This window comes from Marmota monax, unplaced genomic scaffold, assembly GCF_021218885.2.
Source record: "Marmota monax isolate L192 unplaced genomic scaffold, Marmota_monax_Labrador192_F-V1.1 WCK01_AAM20220418_F8-fsc00020, whole genome shotgun sequence".
Lineage (NCBI taxonomy): Eukaryota > Metazoa > Chordata > Mammalia > Rodentia > Sciuridae > Marmota > Marmota monax.
The window spans coordinates 20,263,854-20,280,942 of NW_026692912.1; the positions used below are offsets into that span (position 1 = coordinate 20,263,854).

Consider the following 17,089-nt stretch of genomic DNA (forward strand, 5'->3'; position numbering starts at 1 on the left):
CTGGCTCGCGCCGCGCCCCCGCGCCGAGTCCGCGCGTCAGTCGGTCCCGAGCGCGGCAGCGGGGCGGCGGGCTGCAGCCTTCCGAGCGCGCGGTTCGAGGAGACCGCGGTGTCTGCGGGCGTCGCGTAAGGAGGCTTGAAGCCCAGAGAATCGCGCAGCGCCATGGCCCCCATTGGTCTCAAAGCTGTGGTCGGAGAGAGTAAGTGGAGTCGGGGTCCTTCCCGCAGGCGGGGGTTGCGGCTGCCTGGAGGAGCCCCGCGGTACCTGACTGCAGCGCCCCGGCCTCCGCGCCTGGACGCTGGCCCACCCCTCTGGGGGCTCCAGGCCCGCAGGGTCCCGTTATTTTGGTGCCGCCCACCCGGGAGGGAAGTCCTTCCCGGCCTCCTGCGGCCCGGCCCCGCTCTCCCCTTCCCGCTTGTGGTCCCTGTTCCTGCCGCTCCCCTCTGCACCCCAGCTCCTTCTCCTTTATCGCCATCCCCCTTCACCTGCGCCACTCACTCCATCCCTCTCCTCTCCCCCACTTCTTTCCCCTTCACCCACACCTCTCCTTCATCAACATCCCGCTGTCCTTTTTACCTCTATCCCCTCGCCCCCATTTCTCCATCTCTCTTCCCCCCTCGTCCCATCCTCCATTCCCGCTTCACCCCCGGACCCATCCCTCCCCCTTCACTCCGCCTTTATCCCCGCCAGCCCATTGCCCTCCTCTGCAGCATCACCCCGGCACCCCGATTCTTCGTCACTCTCATTGCCTGTCCCCCATTCCCCCTCTCCCCTTCCTTGCCTTTATTCCTCGAGCTCCCCGATTCCGCTGCTTTTTCTGTCTCCCGTCCCTCTCTCTTTCCCACCCTCCCTCGAGAATCGTGACGAGAGAAATCCCGGCCTGTGTCCTCCTCTCCTCCCTCCCCCTCCCGGGAGCCGAGCCGCGGTCCCCGGCTGCGGAGACCCACCTGGGAGCGGCTCGGCGCGCGCGGCCCGGCCACTCCTGCCAGCTGGGGAGGAGACGCCTGTTTTCCAAAGGCTCTGCTCTGCTGGGCTGAGCCGCCTCACTCCTCCTCCCCATCTCCGGGCTTGGCTTCCAAGGGCGGGGTCTTGCCTGGGTCGCGAACCCTCTTCCATCACTCGGAAGAGAGGAGGGCTTCTGTGGACCGCGGGAGGATGGCCCTACCCAGCGCCGCAGTCTGCAGTCTCCCTCTTTGCAGGACTCAGCCTGGCTCGGCTGACCGTCTTAGGCAGCTCAGACATTGCTGCAGGGAGGAAATGGTTGTTTATGGGTTTGGATGAAAGGCCCAGCATGAATGGATTTAGAAAAATGGGTGGTGGTGAGCGTCGGCTGCAGCGGAGTGAGGGCTGATGGGGAATATCTGGAAAACGGCGTTCTCTGTGCTAAATAAGATCAGTGATTATGTGTAGAAAAATAGCGCCTCTTCCATATTTTGGCGTTTCTTTATGACAAAAAAAAAAAAAAACGTGTGAGGACTGCTGTAGCTTTTGCTTACTCTTGAGTTAAGGGAAAATTAAAACTGGGCTTTTCTCTGTAGGAGAGGATAAAAAAGGAAAAAAATAAAAATGGTGGAAATTTACAGTTTCCTTTCCAGTGATTCTCTCCTATTACGGCGCTCGCAGTCTTGCTCCGTGTCTGCTCTCCAGTGCTTTCGCTGTTGTCGAGTTCTTTTGGAGCTTCATAACTGTTTTTCCCTTTCCTTATTCTTCTCATCAGAATATGGGAAATATTCCTATTGAGGAGTCTTGTTGAATGACCTTACCTGACCTATTATATCAGAAGAATATTGTTATAAAAACTGAACTCCAAATGAACATTTGTTAAAAGATGCTTACAGTAACACCCGAATTATCCTGGCTGTTTTCTGAGGAGAATCAGTGTTTAAGACTGGAAGAATCCACAGGGATCCCCTTATATCAACATCCTTATTTTACCCAAGGGAAAGAAATGGAGATTTGCAGCAGTTAATGACTTGCTAAAGTCAGTGTTAATTAATTTTTTAAAACCTGGTGTCCATTTCTTTGCAACCTTAGTTAAAAAAAAAAAAAAAACTTTATTATTCTATACATACCATTTCCTTCCAATATCCTTTTAAAGCGTTAAAAAGTAGGGATGACTGGAATATTACATGCTACATTGTTTCAAATGTTATATTTGAATACTTCACTTAGAAGATAAAATTCCTAACTGTTGTAGAAATCAAGTTTGTGCATCCTTTTGTTAGGACCCTTGTTTTTCCAGGTGGCTCCCTAGTTCCCCTCCCTTGTTTTCTGTAGAAGCAAGCATAAAGGTAAATAAAAGCAAAATGAATCAATATGCAATATGCCTAAAATTTATTACTGAAATAAAGCAAAATCACAGTGTAAAAAGTGAAAGGAAACCCGTTTTACCTAAAGCGGTGAATGTGGGATTCTATTGCTGTAATGATTGAGTTAGGCATATATTCTAGAAAAATATATTATTGCAATCTTTTGTCACTGATACAGGTTAATTCTGTCTCCTAATTTGAAGATGGGTTTTTTAGCTTTGCCTTTTTCTCTAAAAAAATAAAGTAAAATAAAGGTGTTTTCTAACCTCTGTGTGCCAGTTTAGATGTCACCTCCACACCCTGGTCTTCCCAATCTAAACTAACATCCTTAATCACTATTTATCTTTTTCTTTTCTTTTTTGCTATTTGGGGTTTGAACCCAGAGCCTTGTGCTTGCTAAGCAAGCACCCTACCTTTGGACTACCTCTCTAACCCTATTTATGACATTTTTTTCCATGATAAATTAAAATGTTTGTTTACTTTCATAGCAATTAAAATGATCTTGTTCTTTTTTTTTTTTTTTTTTTTTTGGTGATGCGGAACAGTGGCAGAGAGGGTGATTGTTTCATACACTTGAATGTTACTTCTGCCAGAGCAGGGTCTTTATTTTATGTGTTTGGGTGCCAAGAACAGCAGCATACTGGGGAGTTAATATTTGTTGAATGAATGTTACTTAGAATATGAAGGAAAGCAAAATAAATATTTTTTTGCAATGCTGGCAGTTGAACTCAGGGCTGGGTGCACAGTAGGCTCATGCTGTATAACTGAGCCACTTTTCTAGTTCCCTGTTGTCCCTTCTGGGTTGAGCTTTATTGAGTAGCCAGTAACTACAGCTACAAAAAAAAAAAAAGTGGAGGAGATGCCAGGTGCGGTGGTAATTCCAACTACTGAGGAGGCTGAGGCAGGAGAATCACAAGTTACTAACCTCAGTAATTTGGTGAGGCCCTAAGCAACTTAGACCTTGTCTCAAAATAAAAATGGTTAGGGTTATAGCTCAGTGATAGCTGAGGAGACAGGTTGCCTTTACTTTAGTTATTCATTCAACAGACATTTATTCAGAGCTTACAAAGAGCCGTGGAGGCGCCTGGGCTGTAGCTCAGTGGCAGAGCACTTACCTCGCATGTATAAGGCACTGGGTTCAATCCTTAGCACCACATAAAAATAAACAAATAAAATGGAGGCATTCTTTCCATCTACAACTTCAAAAAAAAAAAAAAAAAAAAAAAGAACCATGGGGTTATAAAGCCAAGTAAAACATGGGACCACTCTTATGTTGTTCTGGGAAGTTTTTCCTGTTACTTTCCTAACACAGTTTCTTGTTGTTCTTGTTGTTGTTTGTACTGGAGATTGATCTCTGGGACCCTCTCTATTGAGCTATATTCCCAGCCCTTTTTACTTTATTTTGAGACAGGGTCTCACTAAGTGGCTGATGTTGGCCTTGAACTTATGATCTTCCTGCCTCCACCTTCTGGGTAGCTGGATTACAGGCTTGCACACCACTGCACCTAACTCCCAACACACTTAGGCATGCTCACTATGGTATACTTATGGTCTTGCCCGTCTAGATTATGAGAGAGAGAGAGAGAGAGAGAGAGAGAGAGAGAGAGAGAGAGAGATGCTGTGCTAGGGATTGAGCCCAGGGCCTAATGCATGTTAGGCAAGTACTTTACCACTGTGCTATATCCGTAGCCTGATTCTACTCAATTTTTTACTTTTTTATTCTAGTTTTTTTTCCCTCTGCTTTGCAAAGAGATTGTAAGAAAAAGGAGAATTCCACTTTTTTGATGGCATCTATGTATGTTAATATATGATATTTCATGTAAATCCATGCTGTAGTCTAGAGTTCTCACCTATCCGCTGAAGTTTTGTGTTACAAAGACTCAAGCATTCTCATATGTACTATATTTCTTGTTATTTCCTACCTGTTACCAGTTTCTTCACATGTACTTTTGTGTGTGTGTGTGTGATACTGGGGACTAAACCCAGGGGTATTTTACATCTCCAGTTCTTTTTATTTTTTATTTTGATTCAGGGTCTCCCCAAGTTGCTGATGCTAACTTCAAACTTGCAATCCTTCTGCTAGAATGACAGGCTTTCATCATCACATCTGGCAAAATTCATCCTTTTAAGTGAATAGTTTTTTCAAATTTCAGCTGTCACACCCAATCTTGTGGCCACCACCAAAATCAGAATAAAGAACAGCACCCCACCCCCTCCAGATTCCCTTCTGGTATCTGTTTACTGTCAAGTCTTTCCTGCCAGCCCCTGACAACCATTGAACTGCTTCTGTCTCTATAGTTTTGCTTTTTCCAGAAGCCGGGTCAGTGGAATCATATGGTATGTATCTTTTAAAAGATGACTCCTTTTGCTTAGCATGCTGCATTTGGGATGCATTCACGTCTGCATCTCTGCCATCTGTTTTTGTTGCTGACTACTGTCCTGTGGTAGGGTCACTGCAGTTTGCTTATCCATCCTCTAGCTGAAGGACATCTGAGTTATTTCCAGTTATGGGCAGTTAGGAATAAAGCATAAAACATTCAGACACAGACTTTTGTGTGAACATATCATATTGCTATAAAAATTCCTGGGATTAATGGGTCATATGATAAGTTATGTTTAACTTTATATAAAAATGCCAGTTTTTATTTTCTTTTTTGGTACTGGGGATTGAACCCAGGAGCACTCTACTACTGGGCTATATCTCAGCCTTTTTTATTTTTTGAGACAGGGTCTTTCTAGGTTGCAGAGATTGTCCTTGAACTTGCACCCCTCCTGCCTCAGTCTCCTAAGTTGCTGGGATTTGAGAAATGTCTTTCTTTACCTGGCCTTGTTACCGAACTTTGAGAAGGCTTCAAATATTTATCAGAAATGGAATTTAAAAATATTTCATACAGTCTGTAGCTTGTCTTTTCATTCTCAATATTTTTTCAAAGCAGAAGTTCTTAATTTTGGTGAAGTACAGTTTATCACCTTTTTTATCTTTGTTTTTGGTATCCTATCTGAAAAAACTCTCTAACCCAAATTCACAAAAATTTTCCCATTTCTTCTAGAAGTTATATGTTTTTAGGTTACGCATTTAGTTTTTGACTCATTTTGAGCTAATTTTTGCATATTATGTGAGATATGATCAAGGATTCTTTTCCTTTGTGTTAGAGTGTCTAGTTGTTCTAACACCATTTATAATAAAGACTATTTTTTATTATATGAGTTGTCTTTTTTTTTTTTTTTTTTGGTATGGGAGATTGAACTCAGGGATGCTTTACCACTGAGATAAGTTCCCAGCCCTTTTTATTTTTAAGACATAGGTCTTATTAAATTGCTTAGGGGTTCAGTAATTTGCTGAGGCTGGCCTTGAACTTGTCACCCATATCCAGCTACATTGAGTTGCCTTCATATCAGCTGACCATATGTCAGTAGGTCTATTTCTGGACTCTGTACTGATTCATTGATTTGTACATATGCCTTCACTCACATCCAATCTGTCTTAATTATTTAGGTTTAAACCTAAATAGAAATTAAATATTGTGATTCCTCAACATTATTCTTTTCATAATTATTTTGGTTCATTTGCTTATCTATATTAATTTAAGAATCAGCTTGTGGGCTGGGGTGGTAGCTTAGTGGAAGAGCACTTGCCTAGCATGTGTGAGGCACTGAGTTCAATTCATAGCACCACATACAAATAAACAAAATAAAGGTCCGTCAACAACTAAAAATTATTAAAAAAAAAAAAAAAAAAAAAGAGGCTGAGGATGTGGCTCAAGCGGTAGCGCGCTCGCCTGGCATGCGTGTGGCCTGGGTTCGATCCTCAGCACCACATACAAACAAAGATGTTGTGTCCACCGAAAACTAAAAAAAAAAAAAATAAATAAATATTTAAAAAAAAAAAAAAGAATCAGCTTGTTGATATCTATTAAAAATCCTTCTGGAATTTTAATATTTTATTTTATAGGTACTGGGGATTAAACCTAGGGACACTTTAGTATTGAGCCACATCCTCACCACACTCCCTTTTTTAAAATTTTGAGACAGGGTCTCACTAAGTTGCTTAGGGCCTCGATTGCTAAGTTGCTGAGGCTCGCTTGAACTTGTGATCCTCCTGCCTCAGGCTTCTGAATCACTGGGATTATAGGTGTTTACGACTATACACGGCTTACTTTTAATATTTTAGTTTCTTTGCTGTATTGCAATGTAAATACCATAATTCTTAGCTTCATAAATAAGGGAACAACTCTATGATAAAGAGAATTTCACAGTTTGTTCAAATCTCAGTTTACAAGTTCAATTTATATGAATGAACTGTATTTTTTTTTTTTTTTTTGTACCAGGGATTGAACTCAGGGGCACTCAACCACTGAGCCACATCCCCAGCCCTACTTTTTGTATTTTATTTAGAGGCAGGGTCTCACTGAGTTGTTTAGTGCCTTGCTTTTTGCTGAGGCTGGCTTTGAACTCAAGGTCCTCCTGTCTCAGCCTCCAGAGCCGCTGGGATTACAGGCTGTACCACTGTGCCTGCTGAATAAACTGTATTCTATTTTTTTAATATTTATTTTCTAATTTTAGGTGGGCACAATATCTTTATTTTATATTTATGTAGTGCTGAGGATCGAACCCAGTGCCTAATGCATGCTAGGTGAGCACTCTAGCACTAAGCCACAACCCTAGCCCTAAGCTGTATTCTTTATTAAATTTTTTTTATAGTTGTAGACAGACAGCATGCCTTTATTTTTTATTTGTTTATTTTCTTATGTGGTACTAAGGATCAAACCCAGCGCCTCAAACGTGCAAGTGCTCTGCCACTGAGCTACAGTCCCAGCCCTTAACTGTATTCTTATATATTAACAATGAATAATTAGAAGGTGATATTTAAAATAGTACCATTTACAGAGTTGAGATATAGCCCAGTGGTAGAGCACTTGCTTAGCATGTGCAAGGCCTTGGGTTTGATCCCCAGCAACAGGGGTGTGGTGGGGTGGGGGGGAGTATCATCTACAATAGAACCAAAACAAACAAATGAACACCCTTAGATATAAATCTAATAATATGTTTCAGACCTGTATGTTGAAAACTAAAAACCCTGATAAAAGAGGTAAAAGAAGCATAAATAATTGAGAAATAGGCCATCATGGATTAAAAGAATGTTACATCTATTTTTACTTTATTTCTTCTTTATCTAATTCTTTTGTGGTGCTGAGGGTTGAACCCACAGCTACATCCCTAGCCCTCATTAAGAATTTTAAATATCACCTTTGCCTGTACCTATTCTACCTTCCTATAGTTCCTAGGAAAATTATTATTTTTCCCCTCCAAAACCACACCTAGGATAGTTTTCTAAGATAAGTGAATAATATTATATTCCTGAGTTTCTTTTTAAAAATTTACCTTGTTTCGTGTGTGATAACATGGACTTTGGAATCAGAAAGATATCACTTATTTGTATCATTTTGGGCAAGTTAACTGAACTCACTCATTTGTAAAATTAAGATAATTGTGTTTAGTTTGCAAGACTCTTGTGAACATTAAAGACAATGTATATAAATTTTTAGTATACACAGTAGGGTTTTTGTTTTTGTTTTTTTTTAATTTGATACCAAGGATTGAACCCAGGGGCATTTAACCACTGAGCCACATCTCCACCACTCCCTCCACCTTCAACACCTTTCTTTCTTTTCTTTCCTTTCTTATTTATTTTTATGTGGTGCTGAGGATTGAACCCAGTGCCTTATACATGCTGGGCAAGCGCTCTACTACTGAGCCATAACCCTAGCCCTCTCCAGCCTTTTTTATATTTTATTTAGAGACAGGGTCTTGCTAAGTTGCTGAGGCTGGCTTTGAACTTGCATCCTCCTGCCTCCACCTCCCGAGTTGCTCCTGCCAGTGCACCTGCCAGTAGGTGTTTATTTAAAATGGGTCCTTTCTCCCTGTGTTATTATAAACATTAAACCAGCTAACATATCCACAGCTCTTATGCAATGTTTGGCATATGTTGAACACTATTGTAAATATTAATTATTAAAATCATTGTAACAATTGAGTGTAACCTTGAGGAATCACCCTGAACTCTTTGGACCTCTGTCTCCTCTCCTCAATGTAAAATAAGGCTGATGATCATTTATCATGGGATTGTTGTGAGCATTAAATGCACTGCCCTGGGCACCTGTGATTGGCAGATTTAATTTTATTGTTACAGTTTCATTTTAAGCAAACCAGTAGTTTGTAGATTCAGATTTGAAGTTCAGACCAATTGATCATAATCTTTAGCTCAGCTAATATTGACACCACCTTGTAGAGGGCCTGAATTGGCTTGGAAGTGAAGTGGAAAGTGGGAAGGGTGGATGAACAGGAGGGGAGAACCTAACTGCACAGGAACAGTTCTGTTAATTTGGTTGGCAGCAGTTCTTTAGCCCAGGAGCCACTTGTTTTGAATGTCTCCTTGTGCTCTGGGCATTGGTGCCTTCCTCCCTCCAGTGTTTACAGAGGGAATCCAGGGGCCTAGCAAAGAGCTCAGCCTTTTGGAGCCAGGGAACCCTGGGTTTGAATTGTAGCCTTACCACTAATAACGTATTCTAAGTGACTTAATCTCTGCGCCTCAGTTTCTTCATTGATAAAGTAGGGATAATTAGGTCGACTTAGGACCTAAGCATTAGGAATGATGTCTTAAGGGAACGGTGCCTGCTGCGGAGCTCCTGGTGTGCCCCGGCAGGAGCCAGAGGTGCAGCCTATGCTTGTGCTCTTGCTTGCTTTCCTTATCTTTCTATCCTGGAGATTGAATCCAGGGCTGCTCTATCATTAAGCTACATACCCAGGCCTTTTTATTTTTTATTCTGAGTCAGGGTTTTTTTTTAAAGTGCCCAGACTAGCCTTGAACTTGCAATCCTCTTGCCTCAGTCTCCCAAATTGCTGGGATTACAGGCATGAGCCACCTCTCCCAGCTGTTTTTTTTCCTTTTTTTGTTAATATTAACTTTTAGGTGTATACAGTATCCTTATTTTACATTTATGTGGTGCTGGGGATCGAACCCAGTGCCTTGTGCATGCTAGGTGAGCTCTGTACCACTGAGCCACAACCCCAGCCCTGTTTTTTTCTTAATAAACATTTTTTAAAAACTTGTTTCTCAAAGTTATAAAAGTAGAGTTCATTGTAAATTAAAAGTCGTACAATCGAGCATTATAGAGGTGTGGACAGTGACTAATGTCCCCTAATGTCCACTGCTGTTTCCCTCTGCCTTTCTTGCTTCCTCCCAGCCCTGGTGTAGGAGCTCTTGTTCCTGTTCTGGGGTGGCAGCTCCCAGAATGGCCTCTGGTACTTACACACCTGTGTAATCCCCTCCCACGAAGTGATGATATGTCACTTCTAAACCAGGCTGTAAAGACACAGCCATTCTTGCGCATCTTTGCCACTTTGCTTGCTCTGAGGAGTGGTTGCCTCCTGTGAGCAGCCTGTGGCAGCTCATGTGGCAAGGAATTGAGGTCAGCAAGACAACAGGCTCCAACAATAGGAGTGAGCCTGGAAATGGATTCTTCAGCCCTCTTGAGATACCTGCAACTGGTGGATAACTGGACAGCAGTGACCTCACTTGAGACCCTGAGCAGGATCACCCAGTCACGCTGCTTAGGACTCCTGGCCCTCAGAATCTTTGGTCTTGGGAGAATTTGTTATATAGCAATAGATAACTAACATGTCCTTTGTCTATTTTTCTATTTGGTGGGTTTGGGTTTTTTTTTATATTTTATTAGTTGTTGATGGACCTTTATTTATTTATATGTGGTGCTGAGAATCGAACCAGTGCCTCACACATGGTAGGCAAGCGCTCTACACTGAGCCACAACCCCAGCCCCTCTATTTGGTGTTTTTAAAAAATGGATTCAAAGACCTTAACAGGTAGATAGGTAGGAAGGTGGGTCTTAGTTTTAGGTAGATTATTTTAATTTTTTTAGAGATACTGGGGATTGATCTCAGGGGTGCTCTCATCCCTGAGCCACATGTCTAGCCCTTTCTATTTTTAATTTTGAGACAGGGTCTTGCTAAGTTGCCTAGGCTGGCCTCCAACTTGTGATCTCCTGTTTCAACTTCCCCAGACACAGGGATTGCTGGCGTGCACCACCACGCCAGTGGCCTATTGGTATGCGTTGCATATATTTTTCAAGTTTGTCTTTAAATTTGGTTTTTGTTGTTTTTACTGAGTAGAAGTAGTTGTGTCTGTCAGCCTTTCCCTTAATGTTTTCTAATGATGTTTGGAAAGCTCTCACCCAGGAATATAAGAAGTGTCAATGTTATCTTGTTACCTTTATCATTTTGTTTGATTCCTGTGGAATTTATTCTGTGAGAAGTATAGAAATAAACTTATTTTTCCCACTAAAATCAGCCAGTTATCTAAATATCATATGGTGGCTTTTCTTCCTTTGCTCATTGATTTAAAATGACACCTTTATCATAGGAAATGGAAACTTTCTCCTAGAATTTCCTAACTTCTTTACTATGCTGAATTGTCACTTGTCATTATCTAATATTTTATAGGTACTGCTTTATTTGTTTATTTTCTTGTCCACCAGCTAATGTAAGCTCCATGAGGTCACAACCTTAGTTTTGGTCGCTGTTCTGTTCAGGTGTTTCCTGTACTAGACCACCACTGGTACATAGTAGGCACTCAGTAAGTATTTGGAATGAACAACTGAATACACTTTCTTTCTCAAATCTTCTTCACATCTTCCACCCACCCCTACTGGGGTTTGAACCTGGGAGTGCTTTACCACTGAGCCACATCTCCAACCCTTTTTATTCTTTATGTTGAGATAAGGTCTTACTAAGTTCTTTAGAGCCTCACTAAGTGGCTGAGGCTGGCCTCAAACTTGTGCTCTTCCTGCTTTAGCTTCCCATGCTGCTGGGATTACAGGTGTGCACCACTGTACCCAGCTGGATGTCACTCTTGCAGTAGGATGACTAGTAGTCTAAATTGGAACAGAATTCCCCCCAGAGGTGGGTTAGGGCTCAAGTATCATCCCCGTGTCACATCAGATGTGACAGTGCATGCACATGCCCCTGGTCCAGCAAGAGCTGGAGTGTACACTGAAAGTTTTCCCAACACTTTCTGGGCACACAGCGCTTGAGACAAAAGGTGTTTGGCAGCTATTGAAGTAACTTTTATTCGGTGGTGGTTCTAAATTTTGTAGTCCTTTCTTGTAACTCAGAAGCCATAAATTTTGCACTGTAGTCCTGTGCTTGCTCTGGAAGTGCTTGGGGAATCCCCCCCTTGGACCTCCCCTTCATTGCCTCCTGTGCAGGGCATTGGTAACCTTAAGGGGAAGTGTCCAAGATTCCACTTTCATTTCAGCAAATGTGAGTTTTACTTTCTTTCTGTGCCTTTTTTTTTTTTTTTTTAATTAGGGGGAAAAAGATCCTTAAATAAGTGGGGAACATTATTGGACAGTGGGAAAAGTTTTGGATTTGAAGTCAGAACACCCAGGGACAGTTGGGTCTTACTTTTGGAGGCTGGGTGACCTGGTCTTGTTATCCACCTCTTTTTAAATTGGAAATTCTAGTCCAAGTATCACAGAATTATTTTAAGTCATATTCAAAACATTGCTTGGAAAACAATAAGGAGCCAACATAAGGGGTTATTATTGTACAGATGTAGTTACAGAGATCAGCTTCTCTGCTCAGGGTATTAAATAAATCATAGAAGAGTCAAGAAAAGGGATCACTTGCACTTTTGAAAGGAGTGTGTCTAATCATTAGACAACCGCCGACTGCCCCCACTCTGGTGAATCTTTTTTTGTTGTTTGTAAGCTTAGCACGAAGCAGTGTGCTAAGATAGACACTGGTCTGCCTCACCCTGATGTACACCCCTGGGCTCTGTGGGTAGAGTAACTACCTACAGCTTAAATTGCTCAAATCACTCTTTTCTGTTTCTTGAATGCCACTGATATTTGGCTTTAAATAACAACTAATGAATTTGATTTAAGAGCTGACCTTGTAGTAAGTAAATGAGATATTAAGTATTTGCCAAACATACTAGAAAAAGCTCTTTTATTCTTGGGAAGAAAAAAATGTAGAGAAAGATGGAGAAAATTTTTAAAGAAATAAAAAAGAATTTTTAAAAATCCTTGGAGCCTAGCTGCTAAGGTACAGATTCAGAGAACTTTAGTACCATGGAGCATGGCTAGTTTCCACCCCAGCAGGCCTTGGAGGGACCCTGGAACAGGGGCTTTCTTCCATTCAACCACAGTGTAGGTTTTATGGTAGGTCAGCAGACCTGGTCCAGATGGGCAGGGGTAACATGGTGGGAACCTGTCCTGGCTGCCTTGCCTTGATAGGGCACTACAGGTGATGTTGGGGTCTCTAGGAAGTTAGGGAGGCCTAGAGGGTGCGAAGTTCCTTCTGGCTGGGGTTGAGAAGGGAGCTGGCAGAGAGAAACTGGAAAGCTGCTTTTTTCCTTTTTTCTTTTTTTGGTACAAGGGATGGAACCCAGGAGCATTTAAACTGAGCCGCATCTGGCTCGGTCATTTTAAAAATATTTTATTTAGAGACAGGGTCTTGTTAAGTTGCTTAGGGCCTCACTAAGTTGCTGAGGCTGGCTTTGAACTTGTGATCTTCCTGCCTCAGCGTCCTGAGCTACTGAGATTATAGGCCACTAGCCCTAGGATCTTTCATCTTTGGTCAGGAGCCAGGGGATCCACTGAGGGTATGAAGTCAGGGAGAGACGGGGTTAGAGTTCAGTTTAACAAGCTCCCTGGTTGTTGTGTGGAGATTGGACAGGAGGCAGTGAGCTAGGCAGTTGTGGGGGGTCCAGGCTGGGTTAATGGTGGCCAGGATGCTGACCTGTGTCAGGGACTGAGCACCAGCACACAGGACAGGGAGAAGGAGGTAGGCTGGAAGGAGTCTTAGGGTGTTGGAAGGTCATAGTGATTGGATGTGAAAGATGAGGGGAGGGGTGGGTATCTGGGAAGAATCCCAGTTTTCTGGCTCAGGCAGCCAATCTGAAGGTCATGCCATTCACTGGGGGATGAAGGGCAGGAAAAGAAACAGGACTGGAGGGAGATCAGCTTCTATAGGCCTCTGAACTGTCTGTGGGGAAATGCTAAGAGGGCCGGACAGAGGAGTCATCTGACCCTGAAGTGGGGGTAGGTCAGTCAAGGGGAGGGTGGAGAGTGAAGAGAAAAGAGAGTGATACTGACATTGACCGGATGGGCCCAGCAGGAGCAGCCAGCAGACTTGGGAATATGAGCAGGAAGGTGGATCTAACTGTGATTTGTGACTCACAGCCCCTCTGATTGACTCCGGGACCTTGGTCTTACAGAGTCTTCAGCTCAGGATGACTGAGCTTTCCAGGTCTTTTCAGGAGTTTTCCTTTCCTAGGATTGAACCCAAAGCCTTGTGTATACAGGCAAGTGTTCTACTAACTGAGCCACCTCCCCAGCCCACTTCCTTGTGTCTTATTAAAGTAACCCAAGGATGCTTTACCACTGAGCTACATCCCCAGCCCTTTTTATTTTTATTTAAAAAAATTTTTTTTTTTGCACCAAAGGTTAAACCAGGGATGCTTAACCACTGAGCCATATCCCTAGCCCTTTAAAAAAATTTTATTTTGAGACAAGTTCTTGCTAAGTTGCTTAGGGCCTCACTAAATTGCTGAGGCTGGTCTAAACTTGCAATCCTCCTGCCTCAGCCTCGTCACTCTCTGGGATTACAGGCATGTGCCACTATGCCTTGACTGCTCCTGATCATTTGGAGAAGAAAATGCAGAAATGTCATAGTTGGTCATAATGCAGAACTATGAGGATTTGGGTTTTATGCTGTGTTCAGATGGTATCAAATTGTGGAAACTTGGCTTTGGAAGGAATCTTATAAGCCTGCAGTCTGGACTCTCAGAGCAGGAAGACAAGCTGTGGCAGATTTTTTCCTTCTCTGTGACTCCCGGGGACAGACAGCATTATTCTCATGTTTCACACAAGCATAGGTTCACAAGGACAAGTTTAAGCCACAAGAAGAATTGCAATAGTGGGACACAAAGTCTGCTTTTACTGTGCTTAGATGCACCTAGGATTTTCTGGTTGATTCTAATCCAGCTGCAGATTTGATCCTCATGAACTTCTTTGAATGACAGTAGGAACTAAGCTGCTACAGTTTGGCAGCCCAGGAGGCAAGAAGGAAGAATTTGTAGGTTGGGAGTAACCTAGTGAAGCTAGGCTTGTTGACCTCTTTGCTCAGTTTCTTTTGAGCTTTGGTATGGTCCGGGCAGCACTCTGGTCTTGGATATATCCATGTTGCTGGTGCTAGTTGCTAAGGATTTGAGGAAGATAAAACATGGGAGTTGAATAAGAGGTTCTTTCCACACTGCGTGTTGGTTATGGATTTTAGCAATAGACTACCATGAGGCACAGCATTTTAAAATCACTCAGCCTGCAGACTCATCATGCTTGAGGAAGTTGTGCTGCTTCAGGATTTTCAGAGGAGGCAACCCTGTGGCTCTGTGTTTTCCAGTTAGCTTTCTCTTAAAAGAAAGAATCTTAGGATGGATTACCTACTGGAAAAGTTTTTGTGTTTGTTTTTGTACCAGAGATTGAACCCAGGGGTGCTTAATCACTGAGCCAAATCCCCAGCCTGTTTATTTTTTATTTTGAGACAGGGTCTCGTTATGTTGCTTAGGGCCTTGCTAAGTTGCTGAGGCTGGCTTTGAACTTGTGATCCTCCTGCCTCAGCCTCCTGAGCTGCTGGGATTACAGGCAATGCCACCATGCCTGGCTGGGAAAGCATCTTAAATGACTTCCCTAATGATTTCCTCCCTTAGTTTTCTCTTTATAGAATTCCTATCCCTCAAATGCTGGACCTCATGGACTGGTCTTCTAATTTTTAAATCTTTTATCTATCTGAATTTTTGCTGTGTTTTATAATAGAGTTCCTCAACATTACATTACTGTCTATCATTTTTCATTTCTGTTCTCATGGTCTTTAAAAATTCCCAGTAGTTTTTTTGTTTTGTTTTGTTTTTATGGGGTGTATCTGGAATTGAACTCGCGGACACTCGACCACTGAGCCACATCCCCAGCCCTATTTTGTATTTTATCTGGAGACAGGGCCTCACTGAGTTGTTTAGCACCTTGCTAAGTCAGTTACCACACATCTATTGTGGAAAACAAGACCACAGACTCAGAATCTAAAAATAAGACTTGATCATTTATAAGAATGCATTCCAGGAAGGAAGGCGGGGAGTGGCCACCAGCCTAAGGCGGAAGACCACCACACCCTAAGTTCCTAATACTGCAGATGAGCCGCTCAGCAGCCCAGACCACTGAGAGAGGGAGAGAGAGGAAATAGTCTCTGAGCCCGCTAGGGATGACTGGGCAGCAAACAAAAGCCTGACCAAAGAGAGACAGAGGTTAAAAACAAATATCTGGGATACCCCAGATCCGGGAGTTTCATACTAGCTAGCTCCTCAGCTCACTCCGAAGCAGGGGATCAAATGGAGCTGGAGGCTGCTGCTTATGACTGGGCTCGTCATACCCTCCTGGACCCCAGTGTACTCCCTCAACAGGGCCATGGCCTTTAGCTCAGTGACACAGAGCAGAGAGCTGAATTCCCTGTCAGTCTCTGCCACCTATCTGTCCCCCAGCTGCGGGCAGGCAGCAAGTACTATCTGGGCACAGAGCCTTCGCCTATGTTCTGGCAGAATATTCAAACACACACAGATGCATGGGGAAGGGCGTCAAAGAACTGCCTCGCCTAGGTGATTTTAAGCAGAAGAGACAGAGGAAAATCTACATGGGAGATTTGTAAAACTTCTACAGGGAAAAAAGTATTGCAAAGGCTCAGGGGAAGAATTGACTCTGGAAGATGACCCCTAAGAGCAGACTGTCTGAGCACTCTCAAACAGAAGTCAGGAACCAAGAGCCCAAATGAGGAAATGTGCAGTGACAGAATGAGGCGGCAGTAGGCTTGCTGGGCCAAGGAGGTAGATCACAGGAAATAACAGTGCTGCAGAATCAAGAAACCCGTATCAAATCATAAGCAGCAGAATGGTTCTCTATCATGTCACCCGCCTGCACATTCAACGAGTGTCCACTCAGGCCTTTCTCTTTGTATCCTCAGCATTTTTCTAGCTCCACCTTCTTCCTGCTTGATCCTGGGACCAAACCCCAGCCCCAGCAGGATGTTTTCTTTTCCTGGTATCTTATTGTAACCAGTTCTGTGGATTTGGAAGAGGAAATAGCTCTCCTTAAACTGGATGTGTGTGTGTGTGTGTGTGTGTAGGGGACACTTCCTGCCTTCCGGAAGCTTCATTGAGTCTCTTATGTTATATTGACACCTATCGAATGGCTGTATTGAAGTTTCCAGAGGGGGCTTGAACTGTGGGCCTTGTCATGCTGCATGGGACTGAACATTTTCTAATAGCTCAGATCCATAGACCTAAAGCACTTTAAATGTTAGAGCAGAATAGGTTGGTTTGGTTAGAATCCTGGTCTTGAAAATAAGACTATTCCCATTACCACGGTCATGGACAAGTCTCTTATCTCTCTTGGGCTCAGTTTCCTTCCAACTAGATTGGGGTCTCTCAGCTGTGGCATTATTGATATTTGGGGCCTGATGAGCCTGTAGGATGTTTAGCAGCATCCTGGCCTCTGCCTATTAGATGCTGTAGGCATTTTCACTCCCTGTTAAAAACCAGCAGGCTCCCTCATCTGCTGGGTTTCTGGGATTACATGAAGCACTTCATTTTTTTCCTCCATCTTCAAAGTGCATTTTCCTTAACCCTTTGGTCCTTGGGAAACTTCATCCAAGATAAT

At 43.1% G+C, this 17,089-nt stretch overlaps 1 protein-coding gene across 2 annotated transcripts in view; it reads left to right on the forward strand.

Moving 5' to 3' along the window:
- Nucleotides 1-20: 20 nt before the first annotated feature.
- Nucleotides 21-17,089, forward strand: part of Stxbp1 (syntaxin binding protein 1) — a 66,126-nt gene continuing 49,057 nt past the window's right edge. Inside the window, exon 1 of one of the 2 annotated variants that reach the window (XM_058581787.1) lies at nt 21-199. In XM_058581787.1, coding sequence (XP_058437770.1) covers nt 163-199 — 37 coding nt within the window. In that variant the 5' untranslated portion in view covers nt 21-162. The remainder of the gene's footprint in view (nt 200-17,089) is intronic. The other variant, XM_046451598.2, reaches the window with a different exon arrangement.